Source organism: Procambarus clarkii, chromosome 65 (genome assembly GCF_040958095.1).
Source record: "Procambarus clarkii isolate CNS0578487 chromosome 65, FALCON_Pclarkii_2.0, whole genome shotgun sequence".
NCBI lineage: Eukaryota > Metazoa > Arthropoda > Malacostraca > Decapoda > Cambaridae > Procambarus > Procambarus clarkii.
In genome coordinates this window covers 18,851,311-18,875,430 of record NC_091214.1, presented here as the reverse complement: position 1 = coordinate 18,875,430, position 24,120 = coordinate 18,851,311, and the positions used below count along the sequence as shown (strand labels likewise).

Here is a 24,120-nt window from a genome sequence, read left to right as displayed (position 1 = left end):
GGTATGCCTGGTTGAGATACTTTATGGTTTTCACCAAATAGACATTCCCTAAGGTAATACCTTCCTTATGGTAATAAGAGAAGTGGGGGGTCTGAGATTAACCATAAAATCTAGGGAACCCCACCCACTTCTACAGTCTTTTCCCATTGGTTAGCCCCGACCAATGGAAGAATTACTTGAAAACTGCAGGTCTCTTCTATCACTGTAAATTAGCACTGAGAACTGGTGAAGCTCAGTAGCTCGGCTTCCCTATCCTATTACTTTCTTACCCAAGCTACCCCCTTACCTTGTTTTGCTGGAGAGATTCTGGGCTGTTCTTCTGGCAAGCAAGGATGGATCTCAAACCTGGTGCTTCTCCCTAAGGCAGTAATTCCCAACCTTTTTGTTTAGAAGAAATATTTTGTAAAATCTCAGGAAGCATCTTTCAGGCAGACAAATAGGCTCAGCAGGGGTATAGCTGCAGGGTTACTACAGTACTGTATAATAATAATAATAAACTCGTACAGTTGAATAAAATATTACTTGAGTATTTATTGTGTATTTCTGTTTACTAATTACTCTTAATAAAAAATGACAAACATTTTTACTTTACAATGAGCATTTTGTATATACAGTACAGTATTTTTGTTTATATAATTTTCTGAGGACAGCCTTGTCGGCTCCCTGAAGATATCCGAACTTATATGTACTCTATTAGTTTGTGGTCATCAGTCACATGAGTCCTTTTGCCTACTGGGGACCACGAGCCAAAACCTGGCCCCCCCTCAGAGCAATGGCGTATGAGCACTTTACTTTTAAAGTATGTCATAATTGCCATAACTACCATCGATCGGGAAGAGCTCCCAGAAATACAGGCAAAACAAAACAGACCACATTCTGGTGAAAATTGCAACCTACGTCTGAAAAGAGGAAAAGAACTCCCCCAGAAAGAAAACAACCAAGCAACACTTCATCCAATTAGCACTCAGGATTAGGCACCCTCGGGTGGCTTTAGTGGCTGCTCCATCTGATTCAAGTGTGGAGGTGGTTGAGCCTGATTTTCCCGCCGGGGCTTCTGGGTCATCCCAGTAAACTCCCTTCTTGGAAGCCTTTCTCCTGGACTCCGCCTTTTCTTCAGGGATGGTAAGTGTGGATGCAGGCTCTGCCCTGGGGCCTTTGGGGTTCATGGTTGTCTGATTTCACTTGGAGCTTTTGGGCTCCTTTTGACCCTTACTGGGCCCTTGTACCTTCTGGGCAGGGGTTATTGCTGCAGGGGAAGGGGTTTTTGTACTGTCCTTCCCTTTATGACTTAGTATTACCATATTTGCTGGCATGATTTATGCACCCTCGTGTCAGATGTATCCATCTTCTGCTTGGATGTTTTGTACTCTAAGAAATAAAAATAAAACATACCGACTATTTTTGTGTTCCATCATAAATTTATTACACGTTATTTTACGATGCCTTTGGTATCCATGCTCTTGCCTCCTCTCCGTTCAATGGTTTTGTTGTTTATAATTTTGGCAAGAGTTTTGTTATACCGATTGTGAAACTTGGTTTTCTGGGTGTGATGTTTTGTGTTGCCACGACTGGCCCCTTGGTCATGGTGCACCATCCCAAAGCTGAGGTTTGTCATCATCTACTCCTTGCATATGGCTGCCGGGTAGATAAAAGTTTATCATTCCTTTCTAACTTTTTTTTTTTTTTTTTTTTTTTTAACCACTGTTCTTACTGGTACCTCAGTCGTTCCCTTATGTATGACATATCTCAGGCGTGGGTAATGCCAGTTCTGCTATGCAATAGGTGGGGAGGTACACGAATTGTGTACATCCTCGTCACTACCAATGTGTTGTCAGTAGTTTTGGCAAGTTTGTACTCATTATACTCATCTCGTTGTGCTAGCGGGGGATGTGCTTCGGCTCTTTAGGCCCACCTCTCGCCCATCATTCTCCTGGTGTACACATTCCGGAGCACTTTCATCTCTACATTTGATGTTGTGTGGGTGTCAGCCTGCACCACATCACTGCCTCTTGCATTCCCTCTCATTACTACTTTGCCCCTGAACAAGTTCTGTCTAATGTCTCTGTGGCTTCTTTGGGTACTTAGCTTCTGCCTGCATCCCCTTGTGCGTGTACTACCCGTGTTGATTCGTCCATCCTTTTCTACCCTGTTCGTTACCCTGACGAATTGTGGGTGGTGGTCATGTCACCCAGTCTTGTGTTCCCGGGGCAGTCTTGTCTTGTGTCCAAGACTATGGTACTTCTATACAGTATTCCCTCCTCTTGTGTTCGCAGACTGGTCAGTTGGTTGTTTTAATATTTTATTTTTCAGAATGCGGTTTTCGGTAATAATTTGGCTAGTTTTCATTGTTTTCTAATGGGCACCGATTTTGTGCCTAGCGACCTTGCCCTGTTTTCTTGTCCGGCTTCCTAACTTTCAATGCTCGGTCTTATCCGCTGGCAAATGCGATGGAGAAGACCGAGTCTTATCCGCCACATTTATGTCGGAGGATAAGTGTCTTATCTGCCGGCAAATGCGATAAGTAGGGTTCCTCTCCAGGTTTGTTTCCAGGTGCCCTAGGGTTCCTCGGATTCGTCTTTTCATAGGTTTTCCTCCTCTCGGACAACCCCTGTGGGGGGTTCGGTAGGCCCTTGGTGCTTACCTCCTGCGAGACTTGGTTTATGCCTCTGTGTTGAATCCAATTTTGTTTGAGTTCAGGCCCTCTATCAAGAGAAGAGTGCGTTCAGAGGTTCGAGTCCTCTTTCCCTGATCAGGTGCGTTCAGAGGTTCGAGTCCTCTTTCCCTGATCAGGTGCGTTCAGAGGTTCGAGTGTCTTCCTGGCTGGCAGCCTGCCTCGACAACTGGTTGGTGTGGGCTTCCTGCCGTTCTGTTTGTCTGCTATCCGGTGTTCTTGTTCTTTCCCAGCTTGCTGGTTTCGGGTTCCTGGTGACTAGCTGGAAGTCCAAGTCCATGGCTCTTTGTGGCTGATCACTTTAGGTAGCTCTTCTGCTGAGTTCTCGAGGTTTAGATCTCCGTGCCGTTCACATTCAAGACGTTCGTTCATTGACGTTGGACATGGCACGTTCATTCGTGCCGTGTCCAACGTCCTGGCAGACAGCCTGTCGTGCTTCATTCTTCTTTCCACGGAGTGGACAGTCGACGCCACCTCCTTCCTTTGGCTTTGTCGGACATACTGGCACCCGGAGGTGGACCTCTTCAGGTTGGCGTGGTCTCGGTATCTCCCATTGTACGACATGGCACCGTTCCCCGACTACGAGGCCCTTGCAGTGGACGCTTTTCAGCAGTACTGGTTGCGGTGGAGGTTCCTGTACCTCTTTACCCCAGTCCAACTGTTGCTCCTGGTTCTGGCTTGACTCAAATCCTGTCGGGGAAGGGTGATTCTCCTGGCCCCATGGTGGCTGGCCCAGCCTTTATTTCAGGCACTGTTTGCTCGGTGTTCGAACCCAGGTGTTTTTCCACGGCTCCGCCCCTTTCAGCAGGTCAAGCCAGTGAGGTACCTTGCTGGTTCGACTTAGTCTTCCGCTCTTCGCATCTGCTTTTTTGTGCGGGTGTATTGCCATTTGTATGGTGATCATGTGGCTTCTTTGATGGTGTCTTCCCTGTGAACTTTGTCTCAGCAATAGTGTGAAATTTCTTGACGGTCTTTCCGCCATTTCCTTTCTCTTTGTAGGGTTTTGGCTGGGTTGGTTAAGGTTGTCTTGGCTTTTCCTGGAACGGTGTCTTATGCCGAATATTGTCACTTCTTATTGTACAGCGCTGACAGAGCTGCTGCGGCTTGCATTCGGGGTTGATGTCACTTCTGCTCCGTTTCACAAGCTCTCGTCCATTTTTACACCTCTCTACATTTTTACAACCCCCTATTCTGGTAAACTATTGCAACCGAAGACCAAATAAGTGATGATGACGTCATGCTTGTTTGCTAATTTTCGTTTGGGGAGTTCTGTCCACTTGTTCGGTCTTCGGTCGCAATAGTTTACCAGAATAGGGGTTTGTTTTGGTGCGCCTACCTTTCTGGGTGCCTATCCCGATCAGTGGCAGACATAGAATGCTCCCAATCATAAGGGGTGTCTCTATATGCCATTGCTCCTCGTGCCTCTCTAGAGGGGGGGCCAGGTTCTGGCTCGTGGTCCCCGGTAGGCAAGAACTCTATGCATTGACTGATGCCAGAAAGTTATACATATCCATTCAGCCGGGATAGCTCCGGGGAGAATCCAGGACTTGCCCAGAAAATGGCGTTTCATTACATTCAATGCTGTTTTTTTTTTTTTTTTTTTTTTTTACACAGTTATAGAAAAGATGGCAGTTGTGCTTTTTTTTTCAAGCCAGTTTTTTCAAAATTTCCAGGAGCCCCAGACACAGACTTAACGAAACCTTAGTGTTCCCCAAACCCTGGTTGGGAATCGCCACCCCTAAGGCATGGCCTAATTAGTGCATATAGGGAGCTAATGAGGGCACTACCAAAAAAGTCATCTCATTACATTTAATATGTTATCCTTTAGTTTGTGTCTACATTGTTCTTATATACAGTATGGTAAACAAAAAAGGTCCGAGACAAGCGCCCAGGAGTAATCCCATTTGTTATGGTTCCCCTTCTTGGTCATGGTTCAGTGTCTCATCACCTAGCCTCTCCTGCCTGCTTCTCTTCCACATGTCAGTCTCTGTTCCACATGTCAGTCTCTCTTCCACATGCTAGCCTCTTCCATATGCCAGCCTCTCTTCCACATGCTAGCCTCTTCCACATGCCAGCCTCTCTTCCACATGCTAGCCTCTTCCATATGCCAGCCTCTCTTCCACATGCTAGCCTCTTCCATATGCCAGCCTCTCTTCCACATGCTAGTCTCTTCCATATGCCAGCCTCTCTTCCACATGCTAGCCTCTCTTCCACATGCTAGCCTCTCTTCCACATGCTAGCCTCTTCCATATGCCAGCCTCTCTTCCACATGCTAGCCTCTTCCATATGCCAGCCTCTCTTCCATATGCCAGTCTCTGTTCCATATGCCAGTCTCTGTTCCATATGCCAGTCTCTGTTCCACATGCCAATCTCTGTTCCACATGCCAGTCTGTTCCACATGCCGGTCTCTCTTCCATATGCCAGTCTCTGTTCCACATACCAGTCTCTATTCCACATGCTAGCCTCTTCCATATGCTAGTCTCTGTTCCACATGCCAGTCTCTGTTCCACATGCTAGCCTCTTCCATATGCTAGTCTCTGTTCCATATGCCAGTCTCTCTTCCATATGCTTGCCTTTTTCCCATATGCTAGCCATAGCTCCTTATGCTAGCCTATAATAATACAGTATTATAGTCCCTACTGTTCCTATCTTGAGATGTCAACCTTGAAATACCTTTCTTTATTGTCATCATGCATTCTTGCTGTATTGCAGGTTTACTCATAATGGCAAGCTTGTTATTTTTGTCATATTAATTGCAATTTTTGTGCTGTGGATTTCAGTGGGACACACACATAGCTGGAGTAAATTCTGGCCGTATTCGATTCAACTCTTATCTTCTGTTGGTGGCCTTGAGGTTGGGACTGGAAAAGCTTTGGGTACCTGATGGATGCTTGCCGTTTGAAGAGGATGTTATTATGGAGTTGAAAGAAATCTTTAGCCCCAATAAACCAAATTTTGCCCTTAAACAACTCAGCCAATCTGATCCCATGTTTGATTTCTTTGCCAACCACTCTCCAAACCTAGAAATTTTGTATCTGCCCCGTAGTGACATTTCGTCCTTCCAAAGCTGCGTCAAATTTACGTGAGTATTTTTCATAACTTTGTGCATAAAACTTAAATGCATTACAGTATTTTATTTAACAAATTCTGTGTAATAATTGTTACATTTTAGTGTTTTTTTAAATAACCTTTCATATTTATTAAATGTTGATATTTTTTATAATTATTTGGTATATTTTCAAATGTCTAAGTTTAAGGTTGGACCACTGCTGAATGCAGCTAGTCTAGGACTGGCATGCAAGCCACTCACAGTAATTATCAACAACATAAAATGCCTAGAGCAAAGGCACAAGATCCTGAGGAGATCTTGCCAGATATAGGTCTTGTCTGATTCCCAACTGGTGATACAGGGAAATAGAAATCGGTTCATCAAATTTATTTTGATCGGTGCTAGAATTTGGTGGACGATTCTTTTATGGGACTGAGCCAGCAAATTATTGTTGTCTTATGAGGGAGAAAGGATTTTCTGAAATACTATGTGCTTAACATCTAATTTATTAGACATAAAAAAAAATATATTTGCACATGGAAATGGGATAATTTTTTACTCTACGAGGGGTTATGGGCACAGTACTACGCACAGTACTGTCTCTTGCTGACAGTATTCAGGTAACATACACAACGTAACCTTAACACTTGTATAATTACCACCTCGGCAATAATGGCTGCCTCACACCACTGCTGTCGTATGCAAAAGGGACAATTTGGAGCTCAAAATTGATGTTCGGGACATTAAATTACATGCACGAATACATAGACTGACATTGGAATAACATTCACAAACATGTGCGCGGTCCAGAATGGCACTGTGTGTGGTGTCTCACTCTTTATGGGCTCACCAACTAAAGTCAAGGCCCTCCACCAAGCTTGCTGGGTATGCAATTAAGTACCACAAAATACTAGTCAATGTGTACACAATTACAAGTACTCTCTCTACAGTTACACCTCATGTATACAGCGCACTCTTCGTTGTCGGTGTATGGGAAGTCATACTCAACCAATGGGTAGATATCCTGGAGTCAAGACTAGGGCTTTCAAGGGTGACGGTGCTCAAGAGAGCTCATAGAAAACACTCGTCTGCTCCTTTTTTTACTGTCCTGAGAAGTGAAACAGAGGGGAGCTATGCGTGAAGGAGCCAGCTTGCATTCTCCTCATTTACATGAAAACTTAGACCAGCTCACCAATCAGAATGCAGTGTCAACCATATATAGGCCTCCTGGTTAGCTGGGCTGTGAACGTTACTAGGGTGGAGGTAAGAGATGGGGAACAGGCATGCAGCGACTGTTGGCTTGTGGTCAGGCAGAGCGACTTAAACAAGTACCTACCACACTCCACAGCCAACTTTGGGGAAGGGGAGATTCCCCAACTATGATCATACAGGCTAGTTGTACAAATTGCCCATCTAGTATAACCAGGCATCATATGTCAACAAACACATGAATTCTGAACTGCTGGCATGATTCCCAATCCACAGGCACCCAACACAACGGATAGATGAACTTAGTGCTAATACACAATACGCTGCTTGTGCAGAGCTGCTCAGCAGTCATAGAGTACAAGACAAGCTGTGAGGAACCTTTCTCTCACACTGTCTTACCTTAATTAAGTACCCATCCTCCTGAAATGATAGTACTTTATAGCAACAATTTGGTCAAATGATACCAATATATACTTTAGGGAGTGTAGGATTGCTTGGACAGATTAGTTTGGTTCTTTAAGTTACATTTTCAATTTAATAGAAACATGGGTTAATTCAGTAATACAAAACTTGAAATATTTGGACCACTGCTTCCCCCCCCCCCCTCCACCCTTTCTGCTTTCTCCATACCCCTTCATCCCTCAATACCCTCCTCTCCATCCATACCCTCTCCCTCCTCTCTCCATACCCTACCCCCCTCCTCGCTCCATACCCGCCTCTTCCTTGCTCCATAACCTCTTCCTCCTTGCTCTATACCCTCCCCCCTCCTCGCTCCATACCCTCCCCTTCCTTGCTCCATACCCCTCTCCCTCCTTGCTCCATACCCCTCTCCCTCCTCGCTCCATACCCTACCCCCTCCTCGCTCCATACCCTCCCTTTCCTTGCTCCATACCCTTTTCCTCCTCGCTCCATACCCTACCCCCTCCTCGCTCCATACCCTCCCCTTCCTTGTTCCATACCCTCTCCCTCCTTGCTCTATACCCTCCCCTTCCTTGCTCCATACCCTCTCCCTCCTTGCTCTATACCCTCCCCCTCTCCTCACTCCATACCCTACCCCCTCCTCACTCCATACCCTCCCCTTCCTCGCTCCATATCCTCCCCCCTCCTTCCATACCTGCCCCACCTCCCTCCATACCTTCCTCCCTCTCTACTTCCACCACCACCCTCTTCTCTGAACCCCACCTCCTTCCTCCACCTATTTTGTGAAGACTGATAATAAATATGTACTTAATTCTTAAGAACTAAATTAATCATGTTAACAAGGATAAACAAAATTCAGGAATCTGCGGGTGATTGAACTGGCTGGGGGAGTGTCGGATAAAGTAATGTGTAGTGCCCTGTGGAACGTCAATAAGAAGAGCGACAAAGTGCTGGAGATGGCTATCAAGGAAGTTAAGGTGAGCAGGATGGGGCATTCTTATCTCCCTTCACCCTCTCTCCCACCTGCGTCCCTCATCAACCCTCTTTTCTTCCTTCATCCACTTCTCCTTTCATTTCTTTCTATATGTACTTACACCCTTTACCCCCTTCATTTTCTCTCTTCTTTATCCTCTCTCTTTCACCCTCTTCCTCTCCCCCTCTCTTTCCTTCACTACCTTCCCCCTTCAACCATCCTTCACTCTGCCCACGTATCCCCCCTATTTTTTTGTTATGAAGTCTTTAAATTCACTCGTGTTAAATATGACTTATGTCATGAGGTTTTTTGTAGGGAGCCCCGTCTGTTCCCTGAAGCTATCCCAACTGATATAGTGCTATATTAGTGTGGGGTCATCAGTCACAGGCATTCTTATGCCTACCGGGGACCACGGGGCAGAACCTGGTCCCCTCAGAGAGGAGCAGGGAGCAATGGCCTATGAGCATTTTACATTTAAAGTACGCTGTATGTCATAACTGTCAACGATCGGGGAGGGCACCATGAAAGACAGGCGAAACAAAATAGACCACGATCTGGTGAAAATTGCGACCTTCATCCGAAAAGAGCAAAAGAACTTCCCTAGGAAAGAAAACAAGCAACTGATGAGCCTTCATCCCACCACCCCAGTTCTTGAACTGATGTGCTGGCGGTCGGACGTCATCTCTGGCCTCAATTACTTGTTCTGGATTTTTGCCCCTTGTGGCTTTTCCAGCTGTGTGTGTGGTGTGGTGGCCAGGTGTCTTAGAGTACGGGAGCTGCATGCACCTAGGGCAACCTTCTCTAGGTGCTCCATAAGTACTGCCCTTGCCTGTTAGGGTTATCTTCCCTGGGACGTACAGGAATCACTCCCTGTTAGAGCACTTCATTGCTTGAGGTTGTCTTTGTCCTTGGGGGTATGTCAGGGGTCTTAAGCTTTCCGTCTTGCCCTGGGTAGGGGGAGTGTTATTAGCTGGGAGGGGCACAATGCGGCTGGCGCAGCTAGCTTTACTTCAACGCTGCGGCTGATGTTTCTCTCTGACTGCCAGTATTTGTTGTGTGTTTTGGGGGGTTTTCTCTTTTTCTTGGCATTTTTTGCGTTTTGTGGACGGAGGAAGTCTGCCTAGCTTCTTATTAGGCTAGCTTAGGTTGTGTTGGTAGTCCTCCTCTGTTGACCTTGAAAGTTTTACTGCTGCTACTGTTGGTCAGTTTGCCTGCTATCTCACAGGGTTCTACTGGCTTACCTGGCCCCAGTGCCGGGGCTTCCTGTAGGGCTGATTCACCCTACGGGCCATGGAAACCCCCTGTGGGCTCGGTGGTACCATGGATACTTCTTCTGAGTCCACTCTCGCCTTGTGAGAAGTTGTAAGCAGTTCATCATCCCTGCCTCAGGGAGACGATCATCCGTACTGCCTCCGTCATGCTGCCTTTTGGGTCAGAGACACCACCGACCCCGAGTCTTGCAGGACTTGTTCCCCACTTGTGCTTCAGTTTTACTTAGCCCATATCTGATCTCAAGGATCAGGCAGCGGCCATGATGCATGCTTGATTCTTATTCGTGAAACGAGCCTGGTTGGTTGCTTGGTTGGAGGCCCTCCTGGAGCTGCCCCGCTTGATTTTAGGGACTTGGATTTGGGGACATTGGTCACTTCATCCTTGGTTCCGTCCACTCCCCGCTTCCTTCCCAGGTGGGCGTGGTTCGTCCTGCTTCCGGCTCCCAAACATCTGAGGGTTTCAGAGTTAGGGCAGGATTTTGCTTGGGATGAGGCAAATGCATCGCCGGTTTCCTCTTCAGGTTTTTCAGTGTTCAGTGCCTTGGCGCCTACTCGAACCATCGCTCGATGTGTTCACGGATGCGTTGTCTCTCGGATGGGGTTTTGTGGCTAGTGCTCACCAGGCCGGCCAGGGATGGTGGGGTCCGTCCTTCCATCGAGCTCATAGCACGATGCAGGAGTTTGTGGCAGTTTGGCTGTCGCTTCGGAGAGTCGATCGTGGGTCAAGGATCCGGCTCCATTCGGACTGGTCACTTCGAGTGGCTCATCTGCTGGATTCTTGAGGTTTGTCTGTCCAGGCAGTTCATGTCTGGGGAGTGTCCAACGTCTTGGTGGACAGCCTGTCCTGGTTCATTCCCTTGTCCACAGAATGGACGGATCAACGCTGACTCCTTCAGTTGATTCTGCTAGAAGTACAAGGTGCCTGGAGGTGGACAGCTTCGCATCGGCGTGGTCTTGGCGTCTCCCAATTTACAGTATGTGGTGCCATTTCCCGACTGCAAGGCCGTCGCGGTAGACACCTTTCGCCTGAACTGGTCGAGGTGGGGTTACCCGTACCTCTCCCTCCCAGTCCATCTGTTGCTTCAGGTCCTGGCTCCTTTGGAGGCTTACCAGGGGAGAGTACAGTAGTCCTCTTGGCCCCTTGGTGGCCGACCCAGTCTTGGTTTTGGGCGCTACTTGCTCGGTGTCCGAACTCGTTATGTTTTCCGCGGCTCTGCTTCTTTCAGCAGATCAGTCCAGTCAGGTACCTGACTGGTTCGGGCTCTCTTTCTGTTGGCATTGGCCTCTGGGGATCGGGTCGGTGAGCTTCATGCTCTCCTCTGGCATAGGAGTTTCTGCTCTTTCGGTCTTGGTGGTAGGTTTGTTTGGTTGTGCAGTCTTCTCCTGTTTGTTGCGGATAGTACGCTGGGTATTTGGACTTCATATGCCTTTAGTCCTGTAGAGAATTCTATTGCAAACACAATGATACCAAATTGAAAAACCTAGGACGAGAATTGAGGTAACAAAGTTGAAAAGATTATACACTTTTCAGAATTACCGCGCGCTCCCGAGGAATGCCCAGACCCACCCGGGTTAGTGTGATGCATGTGCGCCCAGAACATCAAAGTGTTAAGTTGTAGGGTGAGTTTTGCCTCCCTGTTCGGTTTTTGGTTGCATTTTCTTGCAAGTAGGGCTTGTTTTGTTATGCCTACCTTTCTGGGTGCCAACCCCAGTTGATGGCAGACATGGAATACCCCCAACTACATGGGGGTTTCTATGGCCCTAACTACATGGGGCCATTGCTCCCTCTGCCTCTCTGAGGGGGCCAGGTTCTGGCTTGTGGTCCCGAGTAGGCTGAACTCTATTGACTAAAGCCCTGGTCTAATGTATCGCATATTTGTCTAATAGCTCCAGGAAGCCTCCAGGGCTCACCCAGAAAATGTCATTTCATTACATTCAACGCTGGTTTTTAATTACACTGATGCCTCACTACAGACAAGTGTTAAAACGTAGGGTAAAACAAGTGTCTATAGACAGGTTTTTAGTGAGACAAACAAGTAGTGAGCCACAACCAGGTCCTAGTGGTATTTTTGCAAAATGTGAGAGAGAGAGTACTCCAGAAATGTTTTCACTGCCTGATGTTATAATGGAAGGGGGCTTCCCCTCCAAGCACTAACACAACCATAGCCCATGCTACTTGGAACTTTTGTTTAGAGTAGCTAAATCTTCCACAACAACACTACAAACACCTCTCCTTCTCTCCCCACCCCCTCCCCACCATCTTCCATACACCAACAAGAATCCTCAATAAAGGTTAGAGATACATACTGTAGTAGAAAATATGAGTAGTATTATGTATAAAATGTATTTTTAAGTACTGTTTACTGCTCGATACTCACTTTCCCCTTCATAGCAGGAGAGATTGCTGAAATAGAAGGAATACAGAGAACATATATGGCATGCTTAAACATGATAAAGCATCAAAATTATTGGGATCTTCTCAAAGCTCTCCAAATGTACTCACAAGAAAGGAGACCAGAAAGATATTAAATAATATACACGTGGAAAATACTGGAGGGCCAGATCCCATATCTACACAGTAAAATAACAACATATTGGAGTGAACGATATGGAAGAAAATGTAGAGTAGAACCAGTGGAGATCAGGGGTGCCATAAGTACAATCTAAGAAAACTGTATAAACATCAGAGGTCCAAGGTTGTTCAACATACTCCCAGCGAGTATAAGAAATATAACTGTGGACATCTTCAAAAGAAAACTAGATAGATTTCTACAAGAAGTACTGGACCAACCGGGCTGTGGTGGATGTGTGGACCTGCGGGCCACTCCAAGCAACAGCCTGTTGGACCAAGCTCTCACAAGTCAAGCCTGGCCTCGAGCCGGGCATGGGAAGTAGAAGAACTCTGAGAACCCCATCAAGCAAATATTAAACAGGTACCTTGTACAGATGGTTGGGAAGAGGGTGTTGAAACCAATTCCATTCACAACTTTAAGAAAAAAATATAATGTGCTTGGCTTCACTTTGTTCAGTTAGGTAATTAGTACATCAGTTATAAAGAGCTAAGGGCAGGGCATAAAGAGCTAGATCTCTTCTCAATAGTCACTGATAGGTAAGCATCTTACCACAAGGTAAGGGTAGGTCTCAGAGGCTTGGTGCATCTCCTGTGGCATGGCAGCACCAGTGCTCACCTTAGAAAGCTACTGAAGGCCCACTATAAAGTGTTTGATTACATTCAAAGCTGGATCAAATTAATTGACTGGGCAGATAGCCGACACAGATAATAAATTAGTGATAATTGTCCCTATAGTAAGTGGCACGGTTTCTTTTTTTTAAATCTGACTGTTTTGTTGAGTATATTTATTTGCACCTAATCTATCACTAAAATTTATAGTCTTGTAATGCACCAAAATCATCCACAAGTCTTACCAACACTTACCAAAACATGTAATAGCATTTCAACACCAACAAGTGTAGCAACTAAACATTGATTTTCACTCCTATGACAGTTGGAAAAGATATGATATCCTGTAGCCAAAATATCTTGGTAACTGTCAGGTTTCCATCTTGACTCTTTTGGGTACTTCATAGTTGATAGTTGATAGTTGATTAAAAGTATCATCAAAATTCTTTGTTTTTCAGGAACCGGTTAGTTTCCCTGTGTGTCTGCCACACCTGGAGACACTGAGGAACAATATGCTACAGACCAAAGCTCAGAGTAATGCCATGCGCTTATCTCTGGGTGCTGCTGCCCTTGCTATTCAGCCCAATCTTCAAACGGTGGAAACCCTGCAATCGTGGGACACTTACAGTGCCATCCTCTATCTCCTGGACATGGAAGCCAAACAGAGGGTAATAGTGCTGCTCATGTTCACTAAGTTAGTCCTCATCTTCATTATTATTTTCTTATCTATCCTTCTCTTCTCTTTTCTCTCCCTCTTTCTGCTTTTTCTCCATTACTTGAACTTCTGATTATATACAAAAATCATAAAAGGCTGTTTTGATAAAGGGGCTTCTTGTTGGCTACAGTCGACCCTGCTTGAATGAGTTCATTGTCTCTAAAATTATATTTGCCTTTACAGCTTTTTTCTTTATTTTTTTATAAACACTATTTAAAAAGCATGAAGGGCAGTGTGCATATAGATGGGAATAATAGGAATGGTTATTTGTTGATATACTGTACTTGCAAAGTTATACCGGAATAAACAAATTGTGAAAGATGTGATAAAAATAGAATGCCTAGTCTATATTGTGGTGCAAAAAGCAAAGCTAAAAAAAAAAAAAAGGCCAACTGCCTTTGATTAGACAAAGGGTTATAGTTTGGTTATCTTTACCCAGCCCTTTGGCTGTGGCTTAATGTGGTGTTATCATAATATAATTTTTAAAGGAGTACTCTAATGTACTGTATTTGAAATGGGGAAGTGTTGGGAGTACAGTATTGTAATTGTGTATTGTGCAGTGTGTGTTGAGATCGGAATGGGAGATAACCATACTTTGTGAGGGCTGAGGAGCACATTGCTGCTTTTTCTATATAACTTTAAATTTAGTTTTCACAAGATATTCCAGAACCCAAATGGGCTTCCTTTCTCTCTCCCATCAGAGCACAAATGGAAGCGAGAAGAAAGTCGAGCGGAAATTTGCCGTCACCTGCTTGACGGTGAACTACGAGAAAGATATGGACATGGATGAGCTTGAGCGGGTGATGCTAGCCTGTCCTAAACTCTCTCATCTGATGCTCAACAATGCTGAGAATATTCACAAAGATTTGTCTCTGCTATGTGCAGTAAGTATATATATTGCTTTATGTACAGTATGGGTATATTATACTGTATATTTAAATCTAGAGTACAGTAATTTCAGGATATAAATTGGTCATAACATTTATGTATTTGGGTTAGTTTTGACATTTTGTTAGGTATTTGTTTGTAGCAAATGTATCTTTATAAGCATTTAGAGTTTTTATGGCCCCCCAGCTGTCAATGTGTGTGTGGAGTCTTGTGACTGCCACAGCTGCTCTGCCTCTGAGGTGCCAGGATTGTGGTACCTGTTGCCTTAGGCCTTAACATGATCATAGATGCTGGTGTGTGTTGGTTTTGACTCTGGGTATTGGGAGGAGCCACTGAGGGCACCACCCCCACGAAATGGGCTCGTGTTTGTTCACGAAACCTCATGAACACTATTTAGCAATCAAATTTGTCTCGGTGATTGCTTAGGAACCCACAACAACCATCTCTGATGGTCCGAGATCTAAGCCAGGTCAAGGTAGAAAATCCAACAAATTGCATTAACTATTTAAATTTTACTCTGGATACTTTTTTTTATAACATTAATGGCAATTGTTAGCCTATGGTCATATTTCTTGTTGAGTTGGGTCATGCATCATAATATAGTTGAAACATGTGTGTCTTATCTTATTACATTTTGCCTCACAGATCATCCCAGTAAAGCAAGTGAAGAAACTAAACATCGATGCCTCAAAATTGACGAACTTGGAGCTTACTGTGCTGCTGGCCGAAATGTGCAGTTTAGAGCACCTAACACTCGAACTCACTCCGCAGGCAATCATTAAGTTTAACCTTCCCAATGAAGCAGATACTAGGGTTAGTATTATTGCTGTGTGGTATTTCATGTTCACTAATGTGTGTAAATTTCATTTTCTCGATACATTATTTTTTTTAGTTGTCATTTCTTCATAAGTATCATTCAAGCACGGTATATACCATGCCTGCTAATCCTTGTGACACAGATGGAAGCGTCTGCTTCATCAATAAAGTATTCAGAGAAGCTGTGATATGTGTTCCTCTACTTACATTGTAGTAACTATAAATATTATGATAGCCAAAATAAAATTAGATTTTTTAATCAAACCTAAAGTTTAACATTAGTGAATAGTATACTGTATAATTTTTTATCCTAAATTTTCAAGTCTTGCTCTTCAACTTAACATTAACTCCTCTCATAAGAGTTTGACATATTAACTCCCCTCATAAATGTGTGATACCTTATTTGTCATCTTCCTTGTGTCACTGTCTCAAACTATGTAGAATCTGATTAAATTTCTTGATCAAGGAGAATCTATTTGTCGGTTAAATATTTATTTGTATACTTTTTGTCATTCCTTGCCTTGTAAACTGTTAGTCATTTTTTTTTTTTTTTCCAGATGGCCATGCTTCCCACAATCAAGACATTGGTCATTGAATTTCTCTCCCCTGACGTGGATCTGGAGGCATCGCCCGATGATTTGAATTTCCATGCAAAAGACATGATGAGTTTCCTGTCAACTTTCTCATTAGTTAAGGAACTTTACTTCTACAACACACTGCTTGCTCCAGCTCCGTATTTAGTAAGTAATCCTCTCGTGTTTTCACTAATGTGGCATAACATTAGGCATATGGGGTCCTGGCTTCATATTTAGTAAGTTCTTATATATAAACTAGTGCGGAAAATCGACAGAGAAATGGAAAAGAATGATGAACGTTTCGGCCGATCAAGGCCGTTGTCAACACCAGACTAAAAGAAATCACAAAGGAAGAGTGGAGGCTACCACTAGAACCTGACCACCATCCTCTGGGAAAGAATTAACTTGAAAAAGGTATAGATTAGCTTAGAATGGTCAGAAGGATTTAAGTGGTATGAATAAAAGATTAAAGAAAAAGCCTCATTGAACACACAAAATATATAAATATAATATTGTTATGAGACATTGTAACTCTCCCTATCATAGTTTTTTTCTTAAACTGTTGTGCAATATTGTAACTTAAAATTGGCTCAAATTTGTATATACCAATACTAACATTGAGAAGATTTGGACACCGACTGATTAGGGCAGACTCAATTAAATTCTGTTCCACAAAACCATTGCAATTGGTAATGCTATTCGCTTCATCCCAATTAATAGTGTGATCACATAAACTTGTGTATAGATACAAAGCATTAGACTTTTGGGCAGTTCTTATACTATAAGCATGTTGGGACATACATAATTGTAAGGATTTTCCTGTTTGTCCCAGGTACACAGACTCGCAATCATTGCAGGGAATCGAATACACACAACCTGCTGTACCAGGGGATTTTTTTATTAATTTTATCCAGCAGGTTGTGTGTATTCTCATCCCTCCTTCCCCCTCCCGGGGAGGAGGGGAGCTGCGCAGACAGCGGCGCGGCGACGTGTGATGTCATGCTCGTTTGCTCATTTCTTTTTGGGGAGTTCTATCCACTTGTTCGGCTTTTGGTAGCAATTTTCACCAGAATAGAGGTTTGTTTTGGGACGCTTACCTTTCTGGGTGCCTGACCTAGTCGATGGCAGACATAGAATGCTTCCAACCACACAGGGGTTTCTATAGGCCATTGCTCCCCATGCCCTTCTGATGGGGGGCCAGGTTCTGGCTCGTGGTCCCCGGTAGGCCCACAGAACTCCATATGCATGACTGATGCCAAAGTCTGACATTAGCATATCAGCCTAGATAAGCTCCGGGGAGCCTTTGGGTCTCGCCCAGAAAATGGCGTTTCATTACATTCAACGCTGGTTTTTTCACACCCTGAGCATTCTAGCTCAACAGATTCTGGGACTCTCCTGGATCAAAATTGCCCCAAACACATTACTCCTGCAACATAGATCTGGTTTCAATAGGACTCGAAATACCTGTTAGCAAGCCATCTCTTTATAAAAGTTGTTTCTTCGTAATTTCAAATATCCAGCCAAGGGTTTCCCTGCTTTCTCTACTGACTAATTGTTGTATTCTGTCTTGTATACCTGCTGCACCATTATATATCACTCATTTTTAGGAAATACAATTTAAGAATGAGTAGATATATCTGGAAATGTTGCAAAAAAAAATTGACTTAGCTGGATGAATCATTCCCTTCAGACAAAAAGATATTCATTAGTGAATTATTTCTTTGTGTACAAGTGTGGACAGTTAACAGGTAGGAGACTACAATGAGTTCAAGGATGAACTCCCAAGATGTTCTTGAACATTTCCTTCATTCACAATTAAGCTTACCAAGGTGAGCACTGTAGTCCCATAGTTCACATCCATACAAGCTTATACTGTTAATAACAGTATTAAGCTAACATGATAAAATAGGAATGAATAATCTGCAATATTTTAACCCATCTACCTCCATACCAAAAACAAGATAATTGCTAAAAAAATAACTTGTGGTCTTGAACCAGTGTATATGAACCAACACTTCTGTACTTCAGCAAATCACCCACAGGAGCTTACTATCAACAAAATATTTGAAAGGCTATTATTGTGCTTATTGAAAAAAAATAATGCATGAACAAGTGAATGCGAATGTACACAAAAAGTTGTTGTTCTACTCCCCAGAACCCAATTAAGCAGGTGGATTAAAGTGTTCATACAAGAATCTGGAAGTTAGGAAGGTGAAACATACCGTACACTTGACTAATTTTCTACTATACATAATACGGTTGATGGACGAGAAAATGTCATGGTGTGGTAAGTGACTTTAGCTAAATACATTAAACAAAATTTATTTGTTCATTGTGTAATGTATGTGTAGACCTCTGGCCTTCAGATCAGATTTGTGGGCCTTGTAGCTGCAGGTGCTTGGTAATGATGGTGACACTGTGGTAGATCTAACCTTTGCAAGAATGATTAGTTTTCTTAACCTGGGTTATCATTATGAGTGTTATAATGATTAATGGTAAATATGAAAAGAACAGTATTTCTCATTAAAAAAAAAAACAGAAATAACACAAATCGATTGGATTTTATTTTTTCAGCTAATACAGTATACATTTATATTAAAGTTCATAACCAGGTATTAAGTTACTTGGACTATGTTTCCTATTAGAAAGTCTCAAACTATTATTTTTTACCATTTATAAATATCTGCTTGTTCTACTGTATCAGAAAAATTATTAAACAAATTTGTTATTGTAAATATGGGAAAAACACACCCCTTTCTTCTTAGAAATGTAATAGAAATTGGAAAATTCTCCCTTCCCCTGTATTTATACATGATATTCTCCCTTGGGGATTCTTATGGCCTGCTATTGAGCATTCTGGCCTATATTTGCAACCTCCGTGTATACATGGGGCTGAAATGGGACAATGAATGGATTAAAAGTAGTTGGATGTCTAGTATTTAATAATACTTAATGTTAATAATACTAAATGCAGTGGGATGCATTAAGTATTATTAAATACTAGACATCCCACTAGTATTTTTCTTCATAAAAGTAGATGTTTATCTTAGATTATTAATACAAATCTAATAAAGTAGGCGAGATATCTGTTTTACACAAATACAATTTCTAAAATTTGTTTCCCTAGGTTTATGGATGTATTGGAGGATCTTTGGCAGTATTACATGGCCTGCGGCACCTATCTGTTATTTCGTGTCATGAGGACATACCTAGAGAGCTTACCCAGCAGACTGAGCATCAAGAGACGCACTTGTTTTATCATTACAAGGGAGTGCCTCGTATGTTGGCAGATCTTCAGGTAATGTATAATATAAATTGGTGCACTATCCTTGCATATATTTTTTCCATGCCTACCTTAGGCCAGGCAGAGTAACTGGCCAGGTTATTCAGCGTCATGCTCTCCTAGGTTAAAAGACAGTCTGTTATTATTTTACATGAACTCGTCTACTGCTTAACACAGGTGAATATGATTGTTGCTACTAGCAACAGCTAGTTTATTGTACTATTGACACTCATCCTGTAAGCTGTAGCATTAAAGGATTACAGAGGGGGCAAAAGGTCTTAATCAGACTCCTTTGTATGTTTGACATTAGCATTTTTAAATTATTTGTACACCTTATTTAATTATGATAGCTAGTAACAAACAGAACACTGCAACTGCTATGTATAATAATAGAGTAGCAGCTGCTTATAATAGATCTTTCTTAAAGATGCTAATGTTGGAATGTGTTAGAAAATAGTTTCACGAGAAGGGTGTACAAGTGTAAAAAATATGGTCTATTGTATCATATGGTAGATGCAATAGACCAGTGTCGTGGAAGGGAAGTGGAACTATATATGAAAGAAAGGGTGGGGTCAGGGGGAGAATAGGGACAAAGGGAGCTTTAATGAGTGAAAGATTTGTGATGTGATATAACTTCCTGGAGAAGCTTCTACTGTGGCCATCCAGTAATTATGGCCACAGTAGCAGCTAAAAAAGAAATATGACTTATGTATTCATGAACAATGTGGGTTTCAGGATGAGACAACCTTCAAGCACTTGCGGGCACTGGAGAGTCTGGAGATTGATGAGTTTTATATTAATTCAGCTGTTGACAGCATGATTGAAGCCTTGCGACTGTCAGGAGTCATGGTAGCCGTACATTATCGTCCTGGAGTACATAAATACCCGAACCATGGTAAGTAGCCTTGTATATACTGTATTGTATTTATGCTTATTAGTGTGTAGAAATGCAGTGTGAAGCATGTGTGGGGTTAAAACAATATACAGTGGTACCTCGAATAACGAATTTAATCCATTCTGGCACCGTCGTAGTCATGTGAAATGGATGTCATACAAAACGAATGTCCCCATTGACATTAATGGTAATCAAATTAATCCATTCTACCACCGAAAAACATCAATATGATATTCGATGTTTTAAATAATGGAGCAGTAACAAAGCAGTAACAGTAACACCTCTCCTCCTTTCCCCTCATCACCATCTTCCATATGCCATCACGAGTCCTCCATAAAGGTAAGATAAACATGTACTGTATTGTGGTTAGAGAAAAAAATTATATTCAGTATAAAATGTATTTTTTAGTTAATATTTTTGGGGGTGTGGAAGAGATTAATTTAATTCCCTTTATTTCTTATGGGAAAAATCGCTTCGACTTACGATACTTCTCTTGGAACGGATTACCATCGTAAATCGAGGCCCCACTGTACAGCTGTACTTTGAATTTTTTTTGTAGCAACAAAGCCACTCTCTTCCCCCCTCCTTGGTCCTTGCTATTTCTTGCTTATCTGGAATTCACTTGGGAGGATCACACTCCCTATTATACTTCGTTTCCACCCAACCACTTGGGCTAGACGGTAGAGCATCGGCCTCACTTCATGCAGGTCAGTGTTCAATCCCCAACCGTCCAAGTGATTGGGCACCATTTCTTTCCCCCAACCCATCCCAAATCCTTATCCTGACCCCTTTTCCAAGTGCTATTTAGTTGAAATGGCTTGGCACTTTCGCTGATTATTCGCTGATTATCCCTTGTTATTATGATAATTTGTGGTACAGTACCTTGTTCCTGCTACTTGCCTCAACTGGTTAGCTGTATCCTTATGTAGTAGATGTGGGTCTTGATTGGGCAGCTGGGAAGAGTGAAGTATTCTTTGTACAAGAAGAAAGTATGTGTGGAGACTGGAATTTAGTGTGAAATATGAATTGAACAGTAAGGGGACACAAGTGGATTGAAACAGGTTATGAGGGAGTAAATATATGTGTACAGTATGACACTTCATGAGGAAAATTGTACCTGGTTTAAAGTGGTTAGGTACTGTTGGAGTGGGTTGGTCTTTGCTTGTATGGCATGCTATATAATGTCAATATTGTAGTTTAATGGACAAGTGGTATTTTTATAACGTCTTTAATTTTCTTTCATTGTTGCCCCTTTTTTTTCCCCTCTGCACTGATTCATGTGGGGGGAAATATGGAAATGATGATATAATAAAAATAAATTCCATTGAATATATATGCCAAACTATTGGATTTGTGCACTCATAATGAAGATTAGACCCCCCTCCCCTCCCAACTTTTCCGCATGAGAAGGAGGTTTATATTTATGCAACATATTTTACTTTCAGACGAGATGACAAGAAGTCGTCGACCAAAACCTCGCAAAATCTAAATAATATTAGGCACCACCACTGTTACTAGTGTACACAACTGCCTTTCATGGGGTTGGGAGGCACCAGCCCAGAGGAAACATTAGCTAGCTTTTCGACTGCTGCTGTTAAAATGTTGAGAGTATAATTTGTATTTAATGTAATATTATGAACCTTGTTTTTAGTATTAGATTGATGGTTTTGAGATAAGTGTTTGAAACTAAAGGTGTGAATTAGGTAGAGATGTGTGAGCATGTTTTGTTTTTCTGATGTGAGCGGGGAGTAAGTTATTACTGTACACTAAAAGATACACTAAGGAAGTAACCGTAAGGTCAAAATGTGACATAACTAATTCACTAAAGTAGGTCTATGTTACTTCGTATAAAAACATTCACATTGGATTTGTATTAGAAAGTATGAGGTCAAGACAGCTGCTCTACCATCTAGTGCAAGTGGTTGAAAACTTGATAAACCACAATACAGTATTGAGAAAGTAATGGAAATTAGTCTGGTCATGTTGAAACAGTGAAGAATTTGGTAGCGAATTTGAAAGTAAGTGAAGTGGAAGACCAATTAGATGGATATAGCGAGTGTGTGGATCGAGTTCGGACGGCACAAGGGATAATGAACAAGGGAAAAATGTAACCAGTGTTAAACCCAACAGCTTACAAGGACTATTTAATACCTGCTTTTGGCAATTTTTGGACCATCAAAGGTAGAGTAGCATGTTTATCCAGTTTTAAATAGCATTTAATATTAGGATTGTTGAATTAAAAAAATCTAAAACGGTAAAAAATTTAGGATGTGTGGACATTAGTTGTTTTATATCTTTTAGAAAGATTTTAGTTTAGTGGTTGTCATTCTGCAAGTTTGTTGCTAGTATTGTAAAACTAAGTTGATTTCTGATACAATACTTTGAAGGTAAATATCAGCCTGCAGTATTTAGGCAATTTATTTTAAACGATTGTAAAGTCACATGCAATTTTTTCTGCACACATTCTTATTACAGTACTATATTTAACGAGAGGAATTTCCACAAATTCCAACTCTACCGAGTTGTGGAGTACTTCTACACCCCAGACTAACGTGTTACTTTACAAATAAAATCTCTATAGGTAATGTCCTGGAAGTGTTGTATCAAACAGGGACTGCTTACATAATTCCCACAAACTTTCATCCTTGCTACAGTAAAAAATTTGTCTTTGTTTTAATTGTTAGTGTCAATTTAATCAGTTTGCTCTAATAACCTACGTATGTTTTTGTTAACTTCATATGACCGTACTATAACATTACTGCTGCTTTTATTTAGATGTGCAGTAATCACAGTAGATGCATCTTTTCAAATTATTTGTAATGTTTATTTTGTATTTATAGTTTACATTAATTCCTTAAAAAGTTCAAATACCAGGGCCATTTCGGTACAGATACTGTATACAGAACATTATTTATCAGACTCTCTTCTCACACACACAATGATCATTTAAGAACAAGTGTACACAAAATTTGTCTCAAACCAGTTGAGTAATTATATGACAGAGTTCAAATATAACTTGTTCCAAGTACCACATGTGCAATTTTATTTCTAAACCTCATTGTTATTTATTCCATTTATACAGTACATGCATTTCAATATTTATGGTTAAATTTGAAGTTTACTAAAAAATTGAGTAATAAAATGGTGCTAAACTGCAGTTATAAAAAATTACATGACACTAACATGGGAGATCAGTGGTTGTATGAGCTGTAATGAATTATCAAAAGGAGGAACAAGCCAGGGACACTATCACCATGGATGCCAATATAAGAACAAAAGCAAACAATGTGAGAGATATCGAAAGTATCGAACTCGCAACGGATTCTATCGAGTGGCAAACGACCACAAGAGACATCTGGTAAGCAAGACAAACATCCTCAAAATTGGGACATTCTACAAGGAGGTGCACAACTGTAAGTGACAATGCAGTTTGGACAATAAGGAGCTGGCAGCATTTCATTAAATGCCTGCGAGTTAAGTACGTATGGCCAGTATGTAACCTAGCCAGAGCCGTTTCCTACCACTGATTCCTGTGCTAGGAGGAAAGCCAAGGGGATGGGCTACCCTTAAGAGCACACAGTTTGTTACCTGTAATACAAGACCAACGACCCTGCCAATGGTCTCGAATTAAGAAATGAATGACTAGGTACTAATCCAAATAAAGAACATCTTTTTGGGAAATAGGACAAGTGCAGATAGCCTCCTTAGCAGCAGTGTCTGCATACTCTTTTTTTTTTTTTTTTTTTAAGGTAATACCTGTACTAATATGGCTGGGAACCTAGCAAAATTCAGCCATTTTAAATCTGCAAGAGATAAGCAGCTTATATTGAATTTTGACCACCACAAGATGTATAGGATTAAATGACTCCAGAGCCATGAGAGCACCAAGAATTAACCACAATGACAAAGGTGTATTGACATTGAAAGAGCATACAAAATTGCACGCAGTTCATCCATAAAGATGCTAGCCTCCAGGGTTAGGCGGCATATACAGTACAGTACAGTATAGGTCTGGTCTGTAAAGACAACGGACTAGCCAACACCATTGCCAGACTTAGACTTACACTATCTGTGAATAGGGCAACAGAATGGGAGTGGGAAGGTAAATGCATTTCATAACTATAGGAAGGGTTCAAATTTTTATTATGCGGGTCAAAGACTTGCAAAGCTTCAC

General features: G+C 42.1%; 1 protein-coding gene across 1 annotated transcript in view; it reads left to right on the top strand.

The window, feature by feature from the left end:
• The window catches only part of LOC123771122 (uncharacterized), a 31,527-nt gene extending 8,550 nt beyond the window's left edge, over positions 1-22,977 (top strand). Inside the window, exons 5-13 of the mRNA XM_045763497.2 lie at positions 5,452-5,753; positions 8,209-8,326; positions 13,233-13,442; positions 14,191-14,373; positions 15,023-15,190; positions 15,751-15,933; positions 18,896-19,066; positions 19,787-19,946; positions 21,392-22,977. Of these exons, the coding sequence (XP_045619453.2) occupies positions 5,452-5,753; positions 8,209-8,326; positions 13,233-13,442; positions 14,191-14,373; positions 15,023-15,190; positions 15,751-15,933; positions 18,896-19,066; positions 19,787-19,946; positions 21,392-21,435 (1,539 nt within the window). The 3' untranslated portion in view covers positions 21,436-22,977. The remainder of the gene's footprint in view (positions 1-5,451; positions 5,754-8,208; positions 8,327-13,232; positions 13,443-14,190; positions 14,374-15,022; positions 15,191-15,750; positions 15,934-18,895; positions 19,067-19,786; positions 19,947-21,391) is intronic.
• The last annotated feature ends 1,143 nt before the right edge of the window (positions 22,978-24,120 follow it).